General features: G+C 52.3%; 1 protein-coding gene across 2 annotated transcripts; it reads left to right on the forward strand.

Annotated features, from left to right (window-relative positions):
- The first annotated feature begins 1,331 nt into the window (after positions 1 to 1,331).
- On the forward strand, positions 1,332 to 26,315 carry ADPGK (ADP dependent glucokinase). 2 transcript variants are annotated; one of them, XM_056128720.1, is made up of 7 exons: positions 1,332 to 1,581; positions 11,809 to 12,034; positions 15,856 to 15,918; positions 19,461 to 19,581; positions 22,998 to 23,194; positions 23,653 to 23,751; positions 24,858 to 26,315. In XM_056128720.1, exons 1-7 carry the CDS (start codon positions 1,355 to 1,357, stop codon positions 25,410 to 25,412), a joined length of 1,488 nt encoding a protein of 495 aa, XP_055984695.1. In that variant the 5' UTR covers positions 1,332 to 1,354; the 3' UTR covers positions 25,413 to 26,315. The 2 variants fall into 2 exon arrangements, with proteins under 2 accessions (XP_055984695.1, XP_055984696.1); XM_056128721.1 differs by having other exon boundaries at positions 24,861 to 26,315.
- The last annotated feature ends 418 nt before the right edge of the window (positions 26,316 to 26,733 follow it).

Consider the following 26,733-nt stretch of genomic DNA (forward strand, 5'->3'; position numbering starts at 1 on the left):
GCGCGGCCCCCAGCTCCTGTGCATGCAGATGACCTGGGGTTGATCCCCAGCACCTCAGAGAGTCCCCTACACACTGCCAGGTGATCCTTAAGCACAGAGCTAGGAGTAAGCCCTGAGCACATTTTTCTGAGCTTGATGACAGAGGGATCTTAGCCAAAAGGCCGAGAAGCTATCGAATGTAGCCTGCCCACAGGGCAGAGTCTGGCAAACTCCCCGTGGCCTACCAAATATGCCAGATACCAGTAACAATGATGGGTCTCATTCTCCTAAAGAGCCTTGAATATAATCTCAGGGCTAGGATGAAAGAGACGTTACTGGGGCCTGCTCGAGGCAATCGACGAATAACAGGATGATGAAATGAAAATGAAATGAAAAATGATGACAGAGGACAGAGCTGGGGCTGGAGCGACAGCACCGCGGGTAGGGCGTTTGCCTTGCACGCCGCCGACCTGGGTTCTATCACGGCATCCCATAAGGTCCCCCAAGCACCACCAAGAGTGATTCCTGAGCGCCCCCTGAGCATTGATGGGTGTAACCCCAAGAGCAACAAAACGAAACAAAAACAAAACAGTGGGCCCCCTTGGGGCTTTTTTTACGGCTTGAATCTAGAAATCCCACAAGGACGGTCCCCGCAATCTCGATCTGAACATACACCTTGAAGGATCTCGGTCACCCTCCCAAGGCGCTGAATTTCCCTGCCCACGTGGTGCCCCAGGCCGCCGCGGCCCCCCAATCAGATGCCCCCGAAAGAGGATCCGTCTGGTCAAGGACGCAGGCTGGACAGCCAGGCGGAGGGTGACCCCAGGAACAGCCTCATGCCGTTTTCCCGCTTCTCCGTCACCCGTCCGCTTCGCGTAACGGGGAAAGCCGATACCCTCCCGGCCTTCGAGTTTGGGGTCGGGCTGGAGCTTTTGCTAAGGGCGACGACAGCTCCCGGGCCGGACAAAAAAGCACCTTTGTCCGAGACGAGCCTCGCGGCCCCGCGCACGCGCGCCCCCTGGTGCCCGGACGCGGCCGCCTCCGCCGCAGGCCCCGCCCCTCGGCGCCCGCAGCCCCGCCCCTCAGCGCCCGCAGCCCCGCCTCTCGGCGCCCGCAGCCCCGCCCCTCGGCGCCCGCAGCCCCGCCCCTCGGCGCCCGCAGCCCCGCCCCTCGGCGCCCGCAGCCCCGCCCCTCGGCGCCCGCAGCCCCGCCCCTCGGCGCCCGCAGCCCCGCCCCTCGGCGCCCGCAGCCCCGCCCCGCGCCCACGTGGCGCGGCGCGCGGTGACGTCACGCGCCCAGCCCGGAAGCGGCGTGGACGCGGGCGGCGGCGGCGCGGGGCGGCGCGGGGCGGCGCGGCGGGCGCTCGGCGGTCCCCATGGCGCTGTGGCGCGGCTCGGCGTGCGCGGGCTTCGTGGCGCTGGCCGTGGGCTGCGTGTTGCTGCTGGAGCCGCAGCTGCCCGGCTCGGCGCTGCGCTCGCTCTGGGGCGCGCTGCAGCCGGCGCCCGCCCCGCCGGGACCCCGCTCCCCCGAGGGCCGGCTGGCGGCCGCCTGGGACGCGCTCGTAGTGCGGCCGGCCCGGCGCTGGCGCCGCGTGGCCGTGGGGTGAGTGCTGCGGGCCCGCGTCCCGGTGCCCCCGGGAGGTGGGAGGGAGCTGGCCCCGCCGAGCCGCCGAGCCGCGGGGCGCCCACGGGTCCCCGCAGGCGCCTCGGCGCGCCCGCCCGCCCGCCCGCGCTGCTGCCCGGGGTCCCCCGCCGCAGGGGTCGCCCCGTCCTCCGTGGTTGCCCCCCGCCGCCCCCGCGCGGAGCCAGCCCCCTCGCCCCCCGCAGGTCCCGCGCTCTGCGAAGCCCCCGCGTGCCAGCCCCGGCTCCTCCCGCCACGGCCCTGCTGCAGACCCGCGCGCTCGCGGCACCCGCGACCTCTTGCTGCTGAGCTTGGGGGGGGGGGCGGGGGACACGCAGGTGCCGCTTCCTCTTGCTTCTGGACTTAGGAGGGGAACTGGGTGCTGTTTTCACCTCTTTGCACCCGGTCCCTTCCGTGGTCTGGCGACACCTCACTTTGCACAACCCTCCACCCACCCCGCCACGGTGCTATTTTCACCTCTTTTATTTGCACCCGGTCCCTTCCGTGGTCTGGCGACACCTCACTTTGCACAACCCTCCACCCACCCCACCCACCCCACCCACGGTCCGAGCTCGCCGGTGACCGGGTGGGAGTGGGGGGGGGGGGGTTGCAGTTTAAATCGAGAAGGTCTGTTAATGTCAGGGCTTGTGTGTGTGTGTGTGTGTGCGCGCGCGTCTGTCTGTTAATTTCAGGCTGTGTGTGTGTGTGTGTGTAACCTGTTGATTTCGGTTCAGCTGCCCTTTTTTTCTTCTTGATCAATCCTGCATCCTTCTCCGCATTAGACACGCCTTTCTCCTTTTAAGGCTGTTCTTTTCTGACTCCGTGACAGGGCATATTTAAGCTTCTTTCCAATCGCAGTGCCTCTTTTCTTGGCCAGGAGTGTAATTATTCCTTGACTCAGTTTAATCTGAGACTCTTGCTGCCACCCCAAAGGCACCCAAGTAAGTGCCAACTCTTCAAGTCTGTATATACTGTGACCGGGACAGGTAAAGTGAAGTCATCTGGAAGAGAAAGGGAGTAATCCGTTTAGCATGTCTTCTGCTTCAAAGAGCACTAAACTGGATTTTTTAAAACATTTATTAGAAATTTGCTGTTTTTATTATCCTTGTATCTCCCTTCTTTCTGGGTTTTTTTTTTTTTTGCTTTTGTCTTTGGGCCACGCTCAGAGGTGTCATGGGACTTCTCCCATCTCAGTGCTCTCGAGTTGCTCCTAGAGGTACTAGGGATGGAGGTTGGGACTCCTGTCTGTGGAGCCCGTGCCCAAGTCCATTGAGTCGTCTCTCCAGCCCTTTCAAGATTTGGCCTTTTCCAGGCTAGAGAGGTATTACAGCAGGTACAGCGATAGCCTTGCACACAGCTGACAAGTTTGAGCCCCAGTACTCCCATATGGTACTCTATGCACACCGAATGTGACCCAGAAAAACAAACACATTTTGAGCTTTTCACCATGTCCAGTCTACCTCTTGGCCTCATGTGCTGTCACTTGGATATTCACAGGTGGTGTCAGATTTGTGCTAGGTTCTGAGGACACAGATGGGTGAATTTGTTGGAAACATTCTTTATTGGGGCTGGAATGATGGTACAGTGGACAAGGCACTTGCTTTGCATGCAACTGACTGTGCCCTGACTTCGGTCCATATGGTCTGCCAAGCGCCCAGGAGTGATTCCTGAGTGCAGAGCCAGAACTAACCCCTGAACATTGCCAGGTGTGGCCAGAAAACAAAAGAAATATATTCTTTGTTTTATTCAGCTTGGGCTTCCCTGATAAATACTACACTTCTGATTTAAACAACAGAAATGAATTTTCTCCCAGTTCCAGAGGCTGGTTGCCCAAGACCAGGATGCCAGCAGGACTGATTTCTAGTGAGTTCTCCTGACCTCCCCTGGTGTCCTCTCACCTCTTTTTCCTCTTGTAAGGATGCCTCTTCTAACCTCAGTCACCCCCTAAAATGGTCCCTCTCTCCAAATCTAGTCATATGTGTGATTGGCACTTCAGGACAAGGATTTGGAAGGGACACGGTATTACCCATGAGAGTTAGGAAAAGTGCTTGACCTAGCTGGTAAAAAAAAAAAAAAAGCACCAAGATTGACTTGTGACCCGAAGAGGGATTGCTGATTCATTCCAGGATGAGATTTCTGAAAAAGCTTCATCTGAGAAGGAGATGATACACTTAGTATTGCTGTCAGTGCAAGACATTTAGTAGCGTAAAATAATGATTGTTTTGTTGGACCTGAGGAGCTTTGTCTGCTCAGCTGTTGACCCAGGTTCGATCCCAGCATCCCAAATGGTTCCCCCAGCTCCATCAGGAGTGATCTCTGAGAAAGCCAGGTGTGGCCCAAAACAAAATGATTGTTTTATTATGATTCTCAGGTTCAGATGGAGTCCGCTGGGCGTTCTCACTTCGGCTCTAGCAGTTTCAGTCAAGTGGTAGCTGGGGCCAGAGACATCGTGAAGGTTGACGGTGCTTTTCTGCTGCAGCCGCAGCTGAACGCCTACTCATGACTTCTCAGCTAGATTTCTCAAAGCAAGATGACTGGATTAAATGGATGTTACTGAGCCAAGAGGACGAGGCAGAGGCCTAATAAGTATTGGCCGCCATAAGGGGCGGAGTGATGTATAGGGTACTGACCTTGTACGTAGCCACCCCAGGTTCAGTCCTCGGAGCTCCATGTGGTCACCCAAGCCCGCCAGGAATGACCCCAGAGCACAGAGCCAGGAGTAAGCCCTGAGCCTATAGGGTGTGGCCCCAAAACAACCCTGAAGGCCAGGGTGAGAGCACAAGGAGTAGGGTGTTGCTTTGCCTGTAGGAGGCCCAGAGCTCAGTCCCTGGCACTGCCCAGCCCAGCCCCTGGACTTCTAGGCCAGGTGTCAGCAGGAGTGACCTGGAGGTTTATTTTTAAAAGAAAGTTAGATGAAGCATTAAACTGTGATTGCATGGGGAATGCGAGGGTAGGGTCTTTCCATGTGAGTGTGGGACAGTAAATCCACTGAAGCTGAGAGAGTGACATAGGAAGGAGTATATGGATTGCTTAGGAGTAGCAAGTCAGCAGGTTGATCCTGTGGTGAGAGCAAGGCCATCATGGTAGATGTCAGAAATCATGGGAATGACAAATTTATGGGGGCTGGAGCAATAGCACAGTGGGTAGGGCGTTTGCCTTGCACACGGCCGACCGGGTTCAATTCCCAGCATCCATAGTATCCTCTGAGCACCACCAGGAGTAATTCCTGAGTGCATGAGCCAGGAGTAACCCTGTGCATCGCCGGGTATGACTCAAAAGATAAAGGTAAAGACCCTCCCGTTGATCGTCGATTTGCTCGAGCGGGCCCAGTAACGTCTCCATTGGAGACTTTGTTGTTACTGTGTCTGGCATATCGAATACTCTCGGTAGCTTGCCGGGCTCTCCGAGAGGGGCGGAGGAATCGAACTCGGGTCGGCCATGTTGGCCGCTTGTAAAGCGAACGCCCTACCCGCTGTGCTATCGCTCCAGCCCTGACTCAAAAAGAAAAAAAAGACAAGTTTATGAGCAGACCTCAGGAGATAGGTCGGGGTCGGGAGGTCACAGGACCACAAGTCCAATCCCCAGGCCACATGGCTTCTGAGTACCACCAGGTATGGCTGTAGTGTCCCCAGCATTTGTACTTGAGCAGCTCTCCATCATGTGGTCTTCACATTTTACTTCTGGCTCAGTTGTTTAAGGATGCCTTGGAGGTGCTCCTGGGCTCTCTATGTACTATTTGGGATCACAATCGTGATCATCCTGTTGTTCGTGGATTGCCTCAAGCAGGCACCAGTAATGTCTCCTTCGCCCTAGCCCTGAGATTTTATTTTTATTAGTGAGACATCATGAGGTACAGTTGTAGACTTACAATTTTTTTGTGCTTGGGTTTTAATTATACAATGATCAAATACCCATCCCTCCACCAGTGCCCGTTTCCCACCACTATGGATCCCAGTATCCCTCCCACCCCGTCAAGGCTCTTTCAGGATTAGGACAATGAGACCCATCATTGTTACTGGTATTTGGCATATTGGGTACGCCACGGGGAGTTTGCCAGACTCTGCCGTGTGGGCAGGTTACATTCAGTAGCCTGCCACTATTTGGGAGCTTAATCCAAAAGAACAGGAATACAAAGGGTGGACTTTGAACCATGGTTCCAGCCCGTTGAACTCCTTCACATCACTTCTGTGGGTAGCGGGCGCTATTACCATCTATTGGTGGCACTTGTAACCTGCAGACGGATGTGCAGAGAATACATGTGAGAAGGTACAGCACTCAGAATCTTGCTCTGGCCGTGAGGAATTTGGGCATCTCTGGAGAATACTCACTTAGAACATAATGTGACTCAAAGAAGAAAGCCATGGCCGGAGGGAGGATATTGGGCAAGGCATTTGGCGCGCATGTGGACAATCCAACGTAAATCCCTAGCACCCCACATGGCCCTTTGAGCCTGCCAGGAGTGATCCCTGAATACAGAGCCAGAAGTATGCCCTGAGCACCATCAGGTGTGGCACCAAAAAAGATAAACAAGTCTTGAGACCCCGCCACTAGTTAAGTGGTCATTGTCGGATCTGGCTGAAGGGAGGAAATATTCAGAACCACATTGCTCTTAGCACCAAAGAGCTTAGATTTAATAGTTGAAGCTGGAAGAGCAGAGGGAGTTTGTAAAAACTTATTTTTGTTTTGGCCCACATTAGTAGTGCTAATGGACTGGAGTGATAGCACAGCGGTAGGGCGTTTGCCTTGCACGCAGCCAGCATGGCCAACCCGAGTTCGATTCCTCCGCCCCTCTCGGAGAGCCCGGCAAGCTACCGAGAGTATCTCGCCCGCACGGCAGAGCCTGGCAAGCTACCCGTGATGTATTCGATATGCCAAACACAGTAACAACAAAGTCTCCAATGGAGACATTACTGGGCCCGCTCGAGAAAATCGATGATCAACGGGAGGGCCTTTACTTTTACTTTACTTTAGTAGTGCTAAAGGGTACTCCTAGCTTGATGCTCAGGGGACCATGAGGTGCTGAGGATCAAACCCGGTCCTCCAACTTTGAACTTGTAAAGCATGTACTCCCACCTCTATGCCATCTCCTGGGCCAAAAGTGACAGGTTTGAGTATTGGGCATCTTTTGTAGCAACGGTATGTGGAGAAACCGATAATGTCATCACTTTAAACTGGGCCTTGAAACATTGAATTGGCCAAGATCACACACCTCTGACTTGCCAGAGATGCAGCTTGGCTGTATTAATGTTCATGCCACATTGCCGCCATTGGGAGAGAAAAAAGAGAAGGAAGTCATTTGTGGTGCAAGATAACCCATGGGGTCTAAGAGGAGGGGAAATAAGCATTCTTGTTACTAAACATTCTTGTTGGGTTTCAAGTGCAGCTGGACCAGAGGGCGGTGGAGGCACCCAGACTAATTTGGCCCACCTCTTTCTCTTCAAATATTCTTTAACCGAACAAACAGAAAGCATCCTCCATCAGTTGCACCTGAGACTACTGCCACCTTCCTGGATTGGTTCATTGCCACCCCTGTGACCCCCCCCCCCACCCCCACTGGTGCAAGTATCTCCCACTTGGGAAAACACTGGGCTAGAGTCGAGGAACATATTGTGAGGTTGCAGGCTTAGCTGCCTGAGAGAGGAGGAGAGGGGAAGGGACTGGCAAGGGTGCGATTCTGGAAAGTGACAGCACACAAGGGACTTGGGGGAAAAGGGGCTAGACAGATAAAGAAGTTTTGAGGGGCTGAAGCGATAGCACAGCGTGTAGGGCGTTTGCCTTGCCCACGACCAGTCGGGGTGTGATTCCCAGCATCCCATATGGCCCCCCGAGTACTGCTAGGAGTGACCCCTGCGCATTGCCAGTTTTGACCCAAAAAGGAAAAAAAAAAAGTTTCCAGAAGAGGGTCAGTGATGAACCCACCACATCTTTCTATAATGGGTGCCGCCTCCCCTGGGTGGCGCCTGTGGCTTGCGGGTGATGGCGGGCTCGGCCTCTCTGCCTTTGTAACCTGGCCCCGTCCCTGGCTTCGTTCTGACCTTTGGAACCTGACTTGCTCTTCTCCCCTGTCCAAGTCTCCCTTTTGACTAGGTTAGTGTCATTGTGTCCAGAGCCGATTTCCTTCCTGGGGTCTTTGCTTGTGCAAACTCCTTGCATGGATTTCATTGTCTGATAAATCTCACCTTGCCTTTAGGGCCCTCCAGTCCTGGCCTTTGAAATGTTAACGCCTGGCCTCCTTTTCCCAGCCAGAAGGCAGTGATGTCCCCCATCTCTGGCTTAGAGCCTGGGGATTTGTGTGAGCTGCCAGAAGAGGCCGCCTTGCCAGCAGTGCACATAAGTTCCAGTATATGCCACCATGTCCAGAGTCAGGGCTCAGTCTGGGACTGTTGTCCTGGCTCTTAGGGCTTTCTCTTCCCTAGACTTCTAGATCTTACAGGGATTATGTTAACTTTTGGACTGGAGCGATAGCACAGCGGGTAGGGCGTTTGCCTTGCAGGCGGCCAACATAGCCGACCCGAGTTCAATTCCTCTGCCCCTCTCGGAGAGCCTGGCAAGCTACCAAGAGTATCTTGCCCGCAAGGCAAAGCCTAGCATGATGTATTCGATATGCGAAACACAGTAACAATTAACAATTGTCATTATGGAGATGTTACTGGGCCAGCGAGCAAATCAATGAACAACGGGAAGACAGTGATGTTAACTCTTACAGTATCTGTGGCATGATGATACAGTGGGGAAGAACCTTCAGAAACATTTTAGAGGGGCAGTGAGAACCACTCTCCTTGTCCTTTAGTCATTTAGGGTCCAGCAGACGCACCTGTGTCCCCTCCTGTTCCTCCAAGTCGGCCCTAGGTCTGGGCTCCCTTTGTGTGTACCTGCAGCTTCCTTCTTGAGGAATTCACCATCTGGTGCCTTGCTTTGTTTCCCATTGTTTTCATCTGTGTTTGCTTTCTCAAATCTCTCATGCATTTCTCATTGGAATTCTACATATGTTTCACTTGAATATATAATTTTGTATAATTTTTGTCTTCGGGTTCTTTCATGCCCTCCCTTGATTTCCTCTGATACCAAAGCACCTAGGCAATGTATTTACACATAGCCATCCTGTTGAATTGGGTAGATGTAGACAAGATTCTTCCTCTGGTTAAAATCACAAGAAAACACATGTAAAAATGCTTGGTATCTGGCACACAAAGATGCCCAGGCATCTTTTTATTATAACACATTTTCTTTCTTGTTATTGGTCACACCTGGCTCTGCAGTCAGGAATTACTCCTGGCGGTGCTCAGGGGACCATTTGGATACCGGGGATCAAACCCGGGTCGGCCATGTGCAAGGCAATCGCCCTCCCCGCTGTACTATTGCTCTGGTCCCTTGTAGAACATTTTCAATTAGAAATTTTTCTTCGAGACTTGCTTGTCAAGCCTTTGTTTTCCCTTGCACTTGTATCAATCTCTCTTGCTTCTTTCTCTCTACTCGTTTCTGGAGAAGTCTTGTGTTCTCTCTTGATCAGGTGTTTCTTTCCCCTCCAATTTTTCTAAAGTTTCAATAAAATGATCTTGCTTCGCAAAAATAAATTTAAAAAATATTTCTTCTATAAGACTTTGTTTGGGAAAGTTTCTGTTCATTTCTCCACCCCAATTTTTGATGGGGTTAGATGTTTTCTACTTGTAGAGTTCAACCAGTGCTTTGTATATCCTTAATATCAACCCTTTATCAGATGGGTCACTTAATCACTTATCACTTAACTTCCCGTTAGTCGTCGATTTGCTCGAGCGGGCGCCAGTAACGTCTCCATTTGTCCCTGTCAAATCCATGTAGCCCAATGGCATCTGTTCGCTCCGGGAACATGAAGGGCCTCAAACCGATCGTTCATGATCTTGACGAAGAAGTCTGACCATCTGGTAGGTGGGCGGCCACGCGGTCTTTTGACATCCCGTGAGATCCAGTCGGTAACAGCTCTAGTCCAGCGGTCGTCTTTAAATCTCATTACGTGACCAGCCCATCTGATTTTTGACACCTTGGCAAACGAGACAGCATCCCTGATTCTTGATGTCGGAACTCCGGATTCTTTCTCTCATTTGAGTGAAACGTGATATTCCAAGCATAGCTCTTTCTATTCTTCTTTGGGAGACCTGAATAGCGTCAGATGGGTATTGGGTAAATATCCTGTTGATTCTGTCGATTGTCTTTGTATTCTGGTTATTGTATCTTTTGAGGTGCAGAAGCTTCTTAATTTAAGATAGTCCCATTTGTTCATCTCTGTTTCCACTTGGTTGGTCAGTGGAGTGTCGTCTTTGAAGATACCACTAGCCTCAATATCCTGGAGGGTTTTGCTGACCTTGTCTTCAGTGTATCTTATGGATTTTGGCCTGATGTTAAGATCTGTAATCCATTTTGATCTGACTTGTGTGCATGGTGTTAGGTCGAGGTCTAAGCCCATTTTTTTTTTTTTTTGCATGTGGTTGTCCAGTTATGCCAGCACCATTTGCTAAAGAGGCTTTCCTTGTTCCACTTCACATTTCTGTAAGACTTTGTGACATGATTAGATGCAGAGTGGAAAGTCTTCATACTGATGATGGATTTTCTTTTTTAACTTGAAGACCACTAGGACTTTGCCTTCTGTTGCAGAATGTACCAGTCCTATTGTTTAGGTTTTGGGGTCTTTTTTTTTTTTTGTAGTTTTGCAAACTCAACCTCTCTTTAATTTGTGATTCTTTTTATTAGGTTTTGTCTTTTTTTCTTTAAACTGATTTTATTTTCTTAATTTTTCAGTTTTGGCACCCAAAGGTGCTCAGCACTGACTTCTGGCTCAGCTTGGGGAACCATATGGGATCGAGTCTGGCTCAGCTGCATACAAAGCGAGGGAGCGGGTTTTTTCCGGGCCACTAGCAGGGAAGCAGTAGCTAGTATCTCTCACAGAATAAGATGCAGGTCACTGGTAGAGTGCCTGCCTCTGGCCCCACACAAACCCCTACCTGCTCATTAGGCCTCTGTGGACAGGTTCAGAGCTACTGGGATTAACCCAGAAGCCCAAGGCACCATCTACTGCGGAAGGCTCCCATGTGGCCAGCTGGGCCCTTGTGACACAGCCTGGCAGGTAGAGGCACTCAAAAGGTGACCCAGAGGAAGGACAGCAGAAAGGCCTCATCTCTTCCCCTCATGGGTCCCCTCTCCATCAAGGGATTAATTTTAGCCAAGTGACAATGAAGCACCCAGAACCTTTTTGTGCACACCTGGGGAATGCTGTTCCAGAGCCCTGAGGAAGTACTTTTGTAACTTCCTGGGCGCTGCCCCACCCCACAGGGTCCTTACGAAGCAGAGAGCAGCCACCATGGGACAGTGGTCACCAGATGACAGGCGTGCCACTGTCTACACAGCACCACCCTGTTCTGAGAGTTGCACCGGGGAGTATTGTAGACAGTTGGGTATTTAGTGTATCTGACCCCCATCTGACAGTGTCTGTTACTTGACTTTTGACCGAAACATCTGTCTGCTGATTCAGCACCAAGCTTCGTGAGCATACACTAACTGATGTCCACTTTACAGCCGTCTTGAGTTCAATGCTAACACTGCATAAGTGAGGAAACTGGAACTCAGATGTGGAAGGGGTGTGATGCCCAAGTCACAGGATGGAGCCCCGCAGTCTGGTCTGCTGCGTTTCATAGGGAATGCTGTATTTGTATAACCAAGATAGCCTTCTTCTGAAACGCTGGGTTCTCTGTAACCATTTGCTTTACTGTTGATCAGAATCCCGTGACGTGACCCTCAGACTTCACGGTCACGGTCACGGTCCTCCTGTTGTTCATCGATTTGCTCGAGCGGGCCCAGTAACGTCTCCATCGTGAGACTTGTTGTTACTGTGTCTGGCATATCGAGTACGTCACGGGGAGCTTGCCAGGCTCTGCTGTGCGGGCGAGATGCTCTCGGTAGCTTGCCGGGCTATCCGAGGGGGGCAGAGGAATCGAACTCAGGTCGGCCATGTTGGCCGCTTGTAAGGCAAACGCCCTACCGCTGTGCTATCACTCCAGACCCTCAGACTTACATCTGGATAAAGCAGTCTCCTGTCCCATGGTGTGGTCCTGGTGGATGGAGGTTTCAGATAACCCCTTCATTGGTTTCTCTGCAGATGGTTCTCAGGAGCCCTGCCTGAGGTAGCCGCCCGGGTGCTGCTGTCTTTCCTACACCCCTTCTGTTTCCTTCCTTCCCCAGGGTCAACGCCTGTGTGGATGTGGTGCTCTCGGGAGTGAAGCTCTTGCAGGCGCTGGGCCTCAGTCCCAGGCAGGGGAAGGACCACGCCATCCTGCATTCCCGCGCTGACCTGGAAGAGGCGTTCCTTCACTTCATGGGCAAGGGAGCAGCTGCCGAGCGCTTCTTCGGCGACCAAGAAGCCTTCCACGCCATAGCACAGGCGGCGTCCGCATTCCCTGGAGCCCAGGTCTGTCGGCTTCATCTCTAGGGACTTAAGGTGGGGTGGAAAAGGTCATATTTTTCCTCCCCCCTTTTTTTGGGGGTGGGAGGAGGCTGTTTGGTTTTGGTTTTCGGGCCACTCTGGCTGTGCTCAGGCTTTCCCCTGACTCCACACTCAAGGATCACTCCTGGCAGGGCTCCGGAACTGTATAAGGCACTAGGAATGGAACACAAGTCAGGTCAGCCGTGTGCAAGGCCAGTGCTCTCCCCGCTCTCCTGTTGCTCCGGCCCCTGGTTACTTTTTTATGTGGTCCTGAGAAGCAGCCAATCTAGTTTTCCCACCAGCTTCTGAGTTGGCCCACGAAGGTGATTGCTGGGACTTTAACACTCCACGTTTTTCCCTTTCTATAAGATTGTATTTGGCCTTCTGTTCACTCCGCTGCTTCAGTTCACCCACCGCTTATAAAGCGTGTATACCCAAATTTTGGGTCTGGTTCTTCCCTTAACTCAGTTGTTTTCCATTTCACCCAAGTATAAGATGATCAAACGTGTGAGGAAAACAGGTATTCCTGACCTCTGTGGTCATTGCCGTGGTTGATAACTTGCGTCATGTTACTGCGACTGAGTCCTTTGAGCCAAAACATCAGAGAACTGTCTCTCGCCCTTTCCCAGGCCCTAACTGCCACTCTGCTTTTTGGCCCAGTTTTCTCAGGCTGGACCTATTCACATTTGAGCTGGATAGTTCTCTGTGGTGAGAGCCCCGTCTTTCACACCGTGAAGATGTTTGCCACCTTCTCTGGTGTCTGCAGCCAGATGAGAATAGCACTTTCCTCTGCCCTCCACCCCGGGCTCTTACAGCCGAACACATCTCCAGACATGGTCTGATGTTCCCGGGCTTGCGGAGAGGAGCGAAATCAGCGCTGGTCAAGGACCACTGGTGTGGCTGGGGCTTCTCAGACCTGCGCACACGTCCGAATCACTTGGAGAGGTTTTTAAAGTGGGTCCCTGGGCTTGGGCCCCAGGTTCCTGGTTCTGTTGTTGAGGGACAGGATCCGGTTTGCCTTTGTGGCAGGTTTCCTGCCTGTGTTGATGTCAGTCTGAGGATCTTGTTTGGAGAAGCACTGATCTGCAGAGTAGGACCTGTCAGATGGAGACACCTTGAAGGTTCCCAGGCCCGCCTTGATCACACAGCTGCACCTCGAGTCTGCATGGGCCAGTGAGGCTCAGCTGGCCTAGTGCCAGGCCTGAGCGCTGCTCCTGTGCATGCCCTCGGCCCCATACCTCTGCTTCGTTTCAGCATCTTCGCCTCCCCCCGGCACTGTTCTTACCTAAGGTCTTCAGGTTAGTCTCCCTGCCCAGGTGTGGTTTCACGAGGAAAGCTCTTAATGCCATTTTTATTTGGTACCTTCCATGGGCCACTCTTTAGGAGGACTTTTTATTTTACTAATTCAAGATTTTAAAGGTTGGGTTTGGTTTCTTTTTTTTTTCTTCCTTTGAAGCTGCCCATTCGAACATTAGTTTAATGAGCATACCTATAACCCAGTTGAGTTTCCAAAGAGCAAGTTAAAATTCCAGGTGCCGTCATTGGACAGCCAAGCCCAGCGGTCTCTTGTGAGAATCTTAGCCATTCTTACATGATGACAAGTATGTTACTTAGACATCCTATGATTGTGATATTTAAACCACCTACTTGAGTCTGTTTTCTGCCTTGAAATCCTGCTCGCCCTCCCGCTTTTTTTTTTTTTCTGTAACTCAAAAACTTTTTTAACTGAAACTTGTATCTAGCTTTTTGATCATCTGCGTTATTTCTTTTGGGGAGGGAGTGTGTTTGGGCCTCCGCTGGTGCCGGTCAGACATTACTCCTGGCTCTGTTGTTGGGGATCAAACTGAAGTTGGCTGCATACAAGGCAGATGCCTCACCCCCTGTAGTACTGTAGTATCCCGCTGGCCCTGTGTAATTTCTTTATGTTCGAAAGCCTGACTTAATTTGTGCCTTTGTAATATTAAGCATTTTACTGAATTTGGTGCTTTTTCAAACTCTAAACTGTTAAGCAGCAGTTTATAACTTAGTATTATTTTTCTTAAAAACTCTGAAGCCCACTTGGTAGACTCTTAATAGTTTTCCCCAAGAGTTTTGATACAGTAGGTTAAGACTAACATGTTAAAAGGCAGATTTTCAGCCTCGGAAGTTTTACTCTGTAGAAAGCTGTTGATTGTTACAGAGTTGGGTCTAGACAGGATGGTCGTGTTGGCTAACACTTAGAGTTGTTTAGTCTATGCCAGTGGATGCGGCCGAGGAGGACCAAATCCGAACAGCAGCTTCCACACAAGCGAGACTGGATTGGGCTTCTCAAATTTTTACAACAGATCACCAGTCCAGTCTCCTGTCAGCTTTCCAGAGCAGGCGGGTCCATCCTTACGAATATGGAATTCCTTTCTTGATGTCTGTTCTCCAGTGCCAGGTCTTTGACTGACTGAGAGCCTGTCTCTTTCGGAGAAAACGTGGTCCTTGGCTAGGGCTTCTCCCTTTAGACTTCACTCCCGGGAAGCCGTTGCATTTCCTGTGTGTGTGTGTGTGTGGTCGACGTTGAGGAGCGCTTCTTGTAATCAGACAGGCCCCGTCTGTTTGGAACACTTGTTCGGAACCCACATGAAAAAGTCCAGGTGGACAGGGGCCCTTTAGAGGTGTGCTGAAAGCCCAGGGTCACCAGGGAACGGGTCATCCTATCTGGAGAGGAGTCAGTGAGGGGGTGGGAGGCCTCACAGGAGAATGATGCTATAACCACTTGCTGAGAAGGCTCAGGGATCTTCCAAGGGCTGAGAAGGGGCAAGAATTCAGTGATAGGAGCGGCGTGTGCTGAGGGCCTGGAGAGAGCGGAGGCAGAGGCGAGAGCAGTGGGGTGGAAGGGAAGGCGGGGAGGAAGGTAGAAAGGAAAGACTGGGGTGGTGAAGGCTTGTTTGCTTCATATAAAACATTGAATTTTACTTCCTGTTCGGAGAATGACCTAATCATCTGTCTCCCCATTATGGAAGAAATCCTTTTAGGTGTGTGTGTTTGCCTTTTCCAGTGGAGCACTTGCTGTAATTATTTGGGGGATAATACCCATCTTCTTTCCTTCTGGCTTCCTGCAAGCTCAGGGCCGAATTTAAGGGACCAGGGATGTGGCTCTTGACAGAGTACATGCCTTGCGTTGTCATCTGGCCCTGGGTTTGATCCACACCTCTGTTTTTAAAAAGTTTAAAAAAAAAAGGAAAAGGCCAGGTCAAATTTTATCTACGGATCAGGCAGTTATACTAGTTTTCTTGATCGCCTTGTTTTATTTGGTCTTTTAGCTTATAAATCCTTGCCTGTTATTAACTTATGGGGCGATATTTCATTAACTTCATTTGTGTGTTGTAAAATCTCTTTATTAAAAAAAAAAAAAGACTCGGGCCGGAGTGGTAGTACAGTGGGTAAGGCATGCAAGTGGCCCAGGTTTGATCCCTGGCACCACTTACGGTCCCCCAGTTCCCCACCAGGAGTGATTCCGAAGTACAGAGCCAGAGTAAGCCCTGAGAACCACCAGATGTTGCCCCACAAAAAAGGGACTGTTATACAACTTAGTTAATAGGGGGTGGAGTACGAGTGGATAGAGTGCTTGCCTTGCCCTTGCACATGGCTGACCTGGGTTCTGTCCCTCTGAGCTCCACCAGGAGTGACCCCTGAGCACAGAACAAGGAATAAGCCCTGAGCCACCATGTACGACAATCCCTACCCCCCAAACACCCCCCAAAAATCAATAAATCGAAACTTTATTAAGCTTGGGTAATAAGGTTTTGTTAAAATAGAAATCTTGAATTATTTTACAGCACTATGTAGGAGGGAATGCAGCTTTAATTGGACAGAAATTTGCAGCCCACTCGGATTTAAAGGTAAGCCAAATTCCCAGATTAAAACTTGGGGCTTTTTAATAATGAGTAAGAATGAGTATCTCTGGCGTATAGTTTGAACCCTGGGCCTCTCCTTAGAAGGCATAGAAAAAGTAGCTGATGCTCTCGTAACATTATTTCCATCTGCCTGGCGCTGTGTTTAGTGCTGTATACTTCGTTTTCAAGTTCAGGACTGAACTAGCTACCGTGGGCTGGTCGGTGGAAGGTGGTTGCTGAGCTGGTATCTGCCTTTGCATATAAGGCTTGAGCCAGAGAGAGGCCCCACAACCAATAAGAAGTGCAGCCATTCTGTAAGATCTACCAGGGGCATCTGCCTCGCTCCCACAGGGCACCCAGTGTGTTCCCTCGAACTACCTGGAATAACTGAACTGTGGCTTGGGTTAGAGTAGCCAGGCGAAGAGAAATAATCCAGAATGGAATCACGGTGCTAGGCCACACGTGGGGACCAGAAGATGATCGATTTCAGGGGGATGACTCTAGAGTAAACTTGAGAAGTACAGAAGATGTAGCGACGGCTGCTTTAGAAAGGGGACCCTAAATGATCCTCTAGTGGGGGCAGGGGGAGCAGCTGGCAAATGGAATACGGCTCAGGGCCCGAGAACCCAGCCGTCCTAGGATGCATCCGTTAACAGATAATTCACACTTTGAGGGGGAAATTCACGTGGAGTTACTGCCAACCAAGAATGAATGTTCTTAGCCATGGCGAGTACATTGAAATGAGGACAGTCAGCGTGGGGTGGGGGTGGGGAACCACTCCCAGCAGTGCATGGGGGCTACTCCCAGCCACATGTTTCGAAGGGCCAGTGATCATGCTGCGTGCTTGGGGGGCCAGAGATCAAACGAGGAATCAAACCTGGGTCAGCCGCGTGCCAGGCCAGTGCAGAAATACAGACTCTTTGCCGTCATCATCTTTTATAGGTATTAGTGCCCAAATAGCAAAGATTTAGCTACTGCGGGATTTGTCTTCCAGAAAAATTACCAGTTAGCGGACAGAAGAGAAGATCGGTCCTGAGTGTCTGAGAGAGAGCCAGGCCCTGAGCACTGTTGGGATGGCCCCGTTACAGGCTGGCCTCTTGGCGCTGAGGACTCACTCTGGCCCTGGGAAGCATCCTGCACGCCCTCAGTGTAGACAGATCACCCTCTCTTCAGTGACCTCCCTGGGGTCAGCATGTGCTCTTGAGGACTCACTGGAAAGCATTCTAGTGAAAAGAGATGCAGGGAGATGCCAGCGCAAGAGGACACAGGGGTGCCTGTGCCAGCTCCCTGTCACCCTGCTGGCTCTCAGTGAACTACTTCTCCATATAGTTCTCAGCTGAGTACTACCAGAGATTCAGAGTGAGGGATATATGTTTTCAGGCCAGGAATGGAACTCCCGTAACAAGAGCACGGGCTTTGCCTGTGTGAGACCTTCGGTTCTGTCCCAAATGCAGCGTTCTCGGCCACCAGCTCCCTCCCCCGCTGTTCCCTCGGCTCCCCCAGGGCACCACCAGCCCTGCCGCCCCTTCCCCCCCAGCACCATACCAGGTGTGGCCCCCACAACAATAACATAAGCCAGTGAGAGAAAGAGAGTGAACGAGGCATTTTCCAAAGTCACGCATAGTAACAACTAGCATTTCATTATGGCCATGTGCCAGACATTGTTTTAAGGGCTTTATGTCTCTTTATGTCTTTTATACCTCCTTCAACCCTTATAATCCTTAATTCTTAAATAATTATAGGGGACATGCAAGAATGGAGGTGCCCATTTTGTAGATAGCAGAAACTGAGGTTAAAACTGCCCAAGGCCATATACTTAGGAACCCAAGTAGTCTGGCTCTTCAGTTCATAGACTTTTGGTAGGGGGGCAGGGAGAGGGGGAGGGGGGATTTCCAGGGGTGATGCCTGACAGTGCTTAGGGTCTCTGCCGGTGCCAGGGATTGGATCCGGGGCTCCTGTGTGCTACACATGTGCTCTAGCCCTTGCTCTTCCCAGCCCCACAACTCAGACTCTTAACCACCAGGCTACCTTGGGCCTCAGATCAGTGGTTTTGTATTCTTCAAATACTGCACCATAGGATATTTCTGGCTCTAACCCGAGGAATGGCTGCATGAAGGTTCCTTTCACACCTTCACTGACCCTGTTTCAGGTCTTTTGATGTGGGAGTCTCGCAGGAGTGAGGTGCTAGCTCCCTGTACTTTTAATTTCCAGATTTCTAGTTTCTTACGGTAGAAGCTGGGGTCACTGATTTGAGAGCCCTCTTTCAGGTTGTGTGTGTCTGAAACCTCCTGGGAGGTAATCTGTAGCATCGGTAGGACTCCCTTTACTCTTTCTTGTTTCTTAGGAGTCATTGGTCCTTCTTGCCTAGTGTTTAAACAACTTGAAAAAACATTGTTTCATCTTGTCTGATTTTTTGACATTGTTTTAGACAGGGTGATAAATCTAACCCTAGTTATCTCATTCTGAAAACTGAACTTTTAGCCAAGAATTAAAGACAGAATTAAGTGCTGGAGGAGAGGCTTTTCAGAATTGGCATAGAAGGGGCCAGGGTCACTGAGGAGGGATGCAGGGAGATTCTCACCGAGACGCTGAGCTTTCTCAGTTGGAGACATGAAAGTGCCTCTCCACAAATGAGCAGTTAATTAACAAGCCTCATTCATACCCTTTGAAGATTCTGGGTGATGCTTGTTAAATGTGGGGTGGTGGTGATCTTCCCTGGGAACTGGCTTTCCCTTCCCTGCTCACGCCCATTTTGTGCCATCGTTTAAGTCTCTTGGCCCGTGCATGAGTGGGGCCCAGAGCTGATCTGGCAGAACTGGCAACTTGGTGGAACCAAGAAACGAAAGTGGGTGTGAAATGTTTTCTTAGAGGGATAACCACGGAAGGGCCTAGGATGGAATTCAACTTTTGGAAAAGGTGCAGAGCACACTTCCCCAAGACTTTCTGAATTAGTCTTTAATTCTCCTGTATGGAGCCGGAGCCTGATCCCGCAGATTTGGCCCCCTGGTTGTTGAGAGGATTGTCTTTTTTATTATTATTATTATTGAATTACCTTGAGATACACAGTTTCAGAGTTGTTCATGACCAGTTTTTATTCATAGAATGTTCCAGCACTCATCCCTTCACCAGTGAACATTCCCTACCACCAATGTCCTCAGTGGCAGGAAACTTTTGTCTTTCTAAATTAAATACTTAGTAGACATGATAGTTTTTGACACTCAGAATAATTGCCATGCCTCGAAGAAAAATGTTGCAAATATGCCTAGGGGTAAGATGGGAAAAAAAAAAAACTTTTTAAGAAATTCTGGTAGCTTGGGAATACCCCCACAACACATACACACCGGGCAGTGCTCGGGGTTTACTCCTGGCTCTGCGCTCAGGAGTCACTCCTGGTGGGGTTTCAGGGTGAACCAGTTATATGGCATGCTAGTGCCAGGGATCAAACCCAGGTCGGCCGCATGCAAGGCAAACGCCCTACCTGCTGGACCATTGCTCTGGACCCTCTTCCTTTTAGGTCTCCTGATGGATGTCACATTTCTTGTCTCCAGGTTCTTCTTTGTGGTCCAGTTGGTCCAAAACTGCACGAGCTTCTTGATGACAATGTTTTCGTTCCTCCAGAGTCATTGCAAGAAGTAGATGAGTTCCACCTCATCTTAGAGTATCAAGCAGGTAAGAAAAGGAGCGAGTTAATGGTGTAAGCCTGGGCCGGGACACTGTTTGCTGAGTGTCTGCTGAAAGCCACCTTTGTTCTCATCGTGCCAAAGATTGCTGAACCCCTTGGTGTCCCTCTGGGCTGTCTCTGGACATTATCTTCAGAGTGACAGTATCACAGCATTGCAGGGAATTCCTGGGTCTCCAGATAGAAAGGATCTGATTGTAAGGGAACTTGGACATCAAGAATCACAATGAGAACACACTGAGCACACACATTTATATAAAGTTTTTCTTTAATGCTATAAAAAGAAAAGGTCAGGTAACATCTGCTCGGCTCTCCTGGGTTCTGCCCCAGGCCTTTCTGTCAACTCTTCCAAGCTGCTTATTTAGGATTAATTCCGGAACCGGAGCAAGCTTCATGTGAAGCATTGTATTTTTCCCTTGTGTGTAGAAGTGTTTCTTATTTGGTAGCAACTATTCCCCACTCTATAACTTTCTGGTATTTATAAATCCAAATCCACCCCTTCAGGCACCCTGCCTCCTCAGAAACCTCCTGCATCGCAGAGACTAGTGATGTGGTGTCTGATCAGATTCGAAATAACCTGAATGTTAACGTTCTGTCTGTTCTCTCCTGTGTATTCGCTTTTGTATCTTGCCTCTGCTCAGAAGTCAGGCTCCTGCCTTTCTGATTCAGTGCATTATTAATTCCAGTTAGACACAGGCATCTGAGTAGACCTGATTGGACCTTCAAGCAGGCTTTCGTGAGCTGCCTCCAGATCAGGCCATTAGGGGAAACTCAGTCTCTGGAGTGATGTTCTTTAAGCTGAGACTCAGGGCTTTCTCCAAGTACAAAAAAAAAAAAATTGTTCACTTGTTCTGGGGGCTGGCACGGTGCTAGGGAGAGAACACATCAGGGTATTTGCTCGACACTGAGCCATATCCCTAACCCTGTTTCTGGTTCTTTTGGGGTGCTTCCTAGGATTAGAAGCCAGGAAGGGGATGTCCGAGATTAGGTAGGGTGCTGGAGTTGGCGTGTCACAGAAATCTCTTTGCGTTTTTCTGTTCCCCGCTGTAAAGTCGGTATCTGTTGCCCAGAGGTAGGGTGGGGCTGAGGCTAGGCCCCTGCGCTCTGAGAGCCTGGCTGAAGGCAGGAGTGGGGCGCAGGCGGGCAGGGCCCAGGAGAGCTGGGGGCCATGGGCTCTCACTTCAGGTGGAACCTTCTGGCTTCTGTTCCCGTCGGGTCCGGCTGACTCCATGCAGAGACTCGCTCCTTCTGCCAGACCCCCCATTGCATCAGACAGGTGTGCCCCATGCACAGGAGAACACAGCTCCTTCCACAGGGGGCTCTGTCTGTCCTGACTTTTGGAAGCTGTACACCTAGGTTTCTTTTTCTAGGTCTCCTGCCCTTGGGCTCTGGTCGGCTTTCAGGGAAGGCACCTTCTCATCAGCTCCTAGAACAGGCCCCGCCAGTGGCACAGCCCATGGGGTCAGCTCCCTTGACAGCCGTCAGTCCTGCCCATCTCTCTTCCCAGAGGCCAAAGTCCCCAGAGGGCCCGAGTCCCCCTCCATCGTTCTCCTCCGATCCCCCGCCCGCACCCAAGTGTCTTTCTTGCAGGTGTTAGGCTGGGGACCTCGTGAGTCACTGCTCTGCTGAGTCACCAGCGGGGTGGCACGGTGGTGAGTTCAGAGGAGGAATGCCTGGCAGAAATGAACTCAGACTTGGGAGGAAAGAGGTGACACTGGCTGTGTCACCGACTCATCCTGTCTGAGTTTCCATCATTTTGCTCCTCTGGCTCCTTCAACCCTGTGTCTGTGGGAGCAGCCAGTGATGAGCTGCCACGGCCCTTGTGTGTGCCTCACCTCTTCACCATTGGCCCGTGGGTGACGCGCGAGTAGCTTAGCTGTGCTGCTCAGTACTTTCCTGTGGAGTCCGGTTGGGCCGCTCTGCCCAGGGAGGGGATCAGCGTCTTGCGTCCTTCTCGCCTCAGGCATTGGACAAAGGTTGGATTGGTACATACCCATGTTTTGGTTTTTGTTTTGTTTCTGTCGTCGTGGGCATCTAAGTTAGTGATCTGTTCTCGTTGCTTGTTTTGCTAATTCCTTCCCCTGACAAGGTGCCCAGTGCAGTGTGAGACTGGAAATGTGGGAACAGAGAGGAGAGACAGGGTTGCTCTCTGCAGGGCCGTGCTGAGGAGGGGCTCAGAAATGACCCCCCCCCCCCCCCCACTCCTACCCTCTGGGAAGGCCATCCTGGTCTGGGTCCTCAGAGGTCATACCGAGCTTGAGCTCAGCTCTGTAAGCCCCCGCTGGGAGTTGCTGTGGGCAGGTGGTGAGCTGAGGGCTGGAGGCAAGAAGGGAATGTGTCGCTTTAACCACTGTGTCAGGGCTTCATGGGTAGGTGACCTTTTCCTTTTTGGTTATACAAGGACCCAGCCACAAAACGTTTTTCAGGGGAATGGGTTCAGTAAGGCAGAGTCAAAGCCAGGGAAGGAAAGGATCTCCCAGCCCCCGCACTCTTGTTCTAAAGGAACCCCAGGCCCCTGTGCACACACACACACACCCCAGAGAGGCAGGGAGCCCCGGGAAAGCCCGTCACTGTGGGGCAGCAAATTGGCAGACTGTTCTGCAGTGCAGGAAACCCTCTACTGATTGGGGGGAACTCTGAAGGTGGGGCCAGGAGGTAGGACATCTGAGTACCCTTGGCTGAGTCCCCTTGACTGTGACTCCCCTCCCCCCACTAAAAAAAAGAAGAAAACAAGATCTGTACCTTGACTTATGGAGAAGGCTGTGAGTGCTGTTTGGGAAAGCTGCCATTGGTACACACCAAACCCTGATGGCAGCCAGAGCTCAGCCCTCTCGGCATTCAGCGTGGGGTCCTGGTCAGCCCTCGCTGCCCTCCTGTGTATCAGCATCTCTGGGGTTGGGGTCTGGCCACCAGCGAATCTGACACAGACCTGCTCCGGGGGCCTTACATGCACCTGGACTCCTCCCCCAGGCAGATCCTCTTGCCTTGTAGGTTAAGCGCCCAAAATCAGAGGTGGGCAGCTCTGGGGTGATGGGCACTCTGGCCCTCATATGCCCCTTTCTGGGGGGTGCTCAGGGCTGGGTCTTTGCACAGGGCCTGTGGGGGGGGGCTCCCTGCGCCACCCTGTGCCCACGTCCTCACTGGAAAAGCATGGGAAAGCCAGGATTTGAGGATCTGGGGCAGTTTGCTTTCCTGGGGCTCTAGGGGAAGCCATCGCCATTCCCTGGGAAGGGACAGCCCCGTGCAGTGTTTCCATCTGGGGAGGGGGCTGAGGGCTGAGGCTGAATCTTTATTGTCCCCCGCCCTCCCATCCTCCTGGAGGCAGTGCTGAGTCCACCGGGGCTGGGAGACTTACAGAGCCTCTTCCTTTCTCTCCCCCGCTCGTGTGCCCACTGGGCCTCTCTAGGGGAGGAGTGGGGCCAGTTAAAAGCCCCCCATGCCAACAGATTCATCTTCTCCCACGACCTCTCCAACGGGGCCATGAACATGCTGGAGGTGTTTGTGTCAAGCCTGGAGGAGTTCCGGCCCGACTTGGTGGTGCTCTCGGGACTGCACATGATGGAGGGACAGAGCCCGGAGCTCCAGAAGAAGCGGCTCTTGGAGGTAATGGCCCTGCCACCAAAGCACAGTCTTTCTGCTCAGATTCCCGCCCCACCGAGGCACCTCCCGGATTCTCTGGAGCCCGGAAGTGCCTGCACAGAGTAGTCAGGGTGCTGCCTGAGCCTCTGTCCCGTGCTCCCCTGGCTGGCCTCAGGCAGCTGTGTCCACAGTTTGTGCTCATGGTGGGTCTCACCTCTTGCATCTGCTGTGGCACTGTGGCATCTGCGAACTCGGGCACCGGATGCCAGCTTGGCTTGCTGGGCACTGCAGGAGCCGCCCTCTGCGTACGGGCAGTCTCCCTGGCGAGAGGAGACCTGGGGTCCGCCACGACTGAACTAGTCCTGGCCATGGTGGCCTTCCTGTGCTCTTGGGAGGACTGAGACCCACAGACAGGGCCCGGCCTCTCAGGATCAAATCCTTCTTCCGTGTCACGGAAGTGCTGTGTCCTCTGCTCTCCGCAGGTGGTCGCCTCCCTCTCTGACATCCCCACTGGCGTTCCGGTTCACCTGGAGCTGGCCAGCATGACCAACCGGGAGCTCATGAGCAGCATCGTCCACCAGGTAACCACCTCCTCAGGCTGGGCCCAGGAGCAGAGCAGCCCTCTGAGGTGGGCTTCATCCTTGGGGAACAGACGGGGGAGCTGGCCTGGGCAGCGTCGGGGCAGGCTCTCCTGCCCATCAGAAACAGCACAGTGGGGGCCTGGCACACAGCTTACAGTGGTTAGATCCCTGATGCCCCATTGGATGCCCCCGAGCCCCACTAGGAGTGATCCCTGACACAAAGCCAGGAGTCGCTCTGAGCACCACCACCAGGTGTGGCTCTTCCCCTAAAAAAAAAAAAAAAAAAGATTGAAAGTGGGTTCAAGGGGCCTGGATAGCCTGGATAGTACAGCAGGTAAGGCACTTGCCTCGTACATGGCATCGCATGGATCCCCGGCATCCCTGAGCATCCCTATGGTTCCCTGAGCCTTGCCAGGAGTGATTCTTAAGCACAGAGAGGAGGAGTTCCTGAGCACTGCCAGGCAAAATAAAACTATAAGGGAAGTGAGTTTAGTGGCTCCTTTTCGACCCTGTTGTCACCCTGCAGTCCTGACCCATGCCTGTTCCAAGAGCCTGGCTGTATTGCTACAGTCATTTCCATTAGTGGGGGAGGGAGGGGGGTGTGCTCCCTAGTGGTGCTCAGGAGGCCCCGAGGCTTCACCGGCAAGTCTCTGAACTCCCACCAGTGGCTCAGCTAAGGTGCAGGGATGCGGCACTGCTGTGGGGTCGGGCATCGGCCTGCTCAGGCTCGAGTCTTGGCTGCTGTGCTAGCCCCCGGTCCCAGGTCTTCTCCAGCCTGCTGACGTCCAGAGCCAAGAGTCCTGTCCCTCCAAGGAAGAGGGGTGTGTGTGTGCAAAGGGAAAGTGAGAAACAGCTTAGATACTCCCCCACCCTTTTTCTCAGAATGGCAGGAGACAGGGCTGACTGTGACTGCCCTGCTTGTCCAGAGTGTGATTGAAAGGGGGGATAGCGGAAGACGTCATGAGCAGGACAGTGGCCTCTGAGCGGGGCGCTGCCTCGGGAGGAAGATGCTGCCCTCCCCCACACCGGCCATTGGCTATGGTCTAGGACACCTTCGGGCCCGATGTCCCTCAGAAGGAGACCCGCCACTTTGTGTGTCTTGTTAGCAGGTCTTCCCGGCTGTGACCTCGCTTGGGCTGAATGAGCAGGAGCTGCTATTCCTCAGCCAGGCGGCGGGCGGCCCGCACTCTTCCCTCCCTGCCTGGCGCGGGCTCCCCGACGTGGGCATGGTCAGCGACATCCTGTTTTGGATCCTGAAGGAGCATGGCCGCAGCGGGAGCAGAGCCTCGGAGCTCACCAGGATCCACTTCCACACCCTGGCCTACCACATCCTGGCCACCGTGGACGGGCACTGGGCCAACCAGCGGGCGGCGGTGGCTGCGGGTGCACGCGTGGCGGGGACACAGGCCTGTGCCACGGAGACCCTGGACACGGGCAGAGTGTCTCTGCGGGCGCCCCACGAGTTCTTGACTTTCCATTCAGGGCCGGGCTCCAAGGTCACCCTCGACCCCGACGAGCCGGTCGTGGAGTGGCACCGGGAGGGCATAAGCTTCCACTTCACGCCCGTGCTGGTGTGTGCGGATCCCGTCCGGACGGTGGGCCTGGGGGATGCCATCTCGGCTGAGGGACTCTACTATTCCGAACTTCGCCCACCCGCATAGGAAGGTGAAGGGGGGCAGCTTTCTCAGGAAGGAGAACTGGCCGGCTTAGAGTTCCAGGAATGAAACAATTTGGAAAATAGGATGAAGGACGGTGGGGCAGTTTGTAGATCTACTTGAAAGATAGCCAAAGAACTAAAAAATAGCAGGTGAAACGGTGCCAGATCCATTCCAGCCTATGGATGTCGCATACCAGTATTTCCAGTTTTGATCTAAATGTAGGTCACTGGATTCTCATTGTTTTTTTTTGTTTTATGTTTTTTTGGGGGGTTTTGTTTTTTTTCATGTTGTATGTTACAGGGGGAGTAACTCGCCCCCCAGTTTAGGCAGTGTCAGTATTTTAAGTCACAATTTTTTACAATCAAGAGCATGTCGACTGGAAACAGCACTTCCCTTGGCCGACCTGGAAGAGGGCCGTCCCCGACACTTTGGTTGCTTAGAGAGCCTGTTCAGCGTCAGCGTGACAGCACCTCAGGAGCACGCCTTCTCAGCCTCCTGTCACATGTCACACTGAGCCACAAGCAAGGAGGAAATCGTCCATGTGCCTCACAGCCACTGCAGTGGGGGGGCCTTCAGGGTGCAGTTGTCCTGGCCGGCCTGCAGGGGGCACTGTTGGCTGAAGGCCATTGTGCGGTCCAGCCCCACCTTCTGCGAGGGTAAGCTGGCAGCTAGATCCTGCTTCCTGTGATAGAAGATTGAGCTTTGTTTGTTCCGATGATTTTGCAACTGGAATATGCTCCTGTGTGTACAACGGATCATGTGTGTTTACATTGACACATCACATCTATTAACAATTTGACCTCAAAAGAGCCCCAGGATCATGAATAAATTCACCATGTTCTGTATTTATTTTTTATAAATTAAGATGACTTGTCAGTGTGCTTTTAAAAGATTAAAAACCTCCATTTTGAGAATTGAGAATCGTAAGTCTATTTGTGACTGACTTTGTATCTCACCAAGCTACAGCCAGATAAACTCGTGAATTGCCCCAAGGCTTTGATCATCTTCCCTGCATGGCTCAGGCTATTCCTCACACTGAGAGCAAGTCCCCTGTCATGACAGAAGGGAACAGATCAGCCATGCCTGCACAACCAACAGTTTGAAAGAGCCCAGCTTAGCCTTCTCAGCTTGTTCCGAGAGTCCTGGAGGAACAGCAGCTGCGCGCGAGGCAGCTGAGGTCAGGGGACCCCTTTCACACAGGCTCTCAGCAGCGGGCCCTGGAACCTCAAGGCCACCCCTTACTCTTTATCTGCGGCCTCCCCCCTCCTTGCCTGGAGTGGGGACAGACACTTGTCACACCCTCAGAGGAAATACTGGCCAGGCC

Source organism: Sorex fumeus, unplaced genomic scaffold, assembly GCF_029834395.1.
Source record: "Sorex fumeus unplaced genomic scaffold, SorFum_2.1 ptg000067l, whole genome shotgun sequence".
Taxonomy (NCBI): domain Eukaryota; kingdom Metazoa; phylum Chordata; class Mammalia; order Eulipotyphla; family Soricidae; genus Sorex; species Sorex fumeus.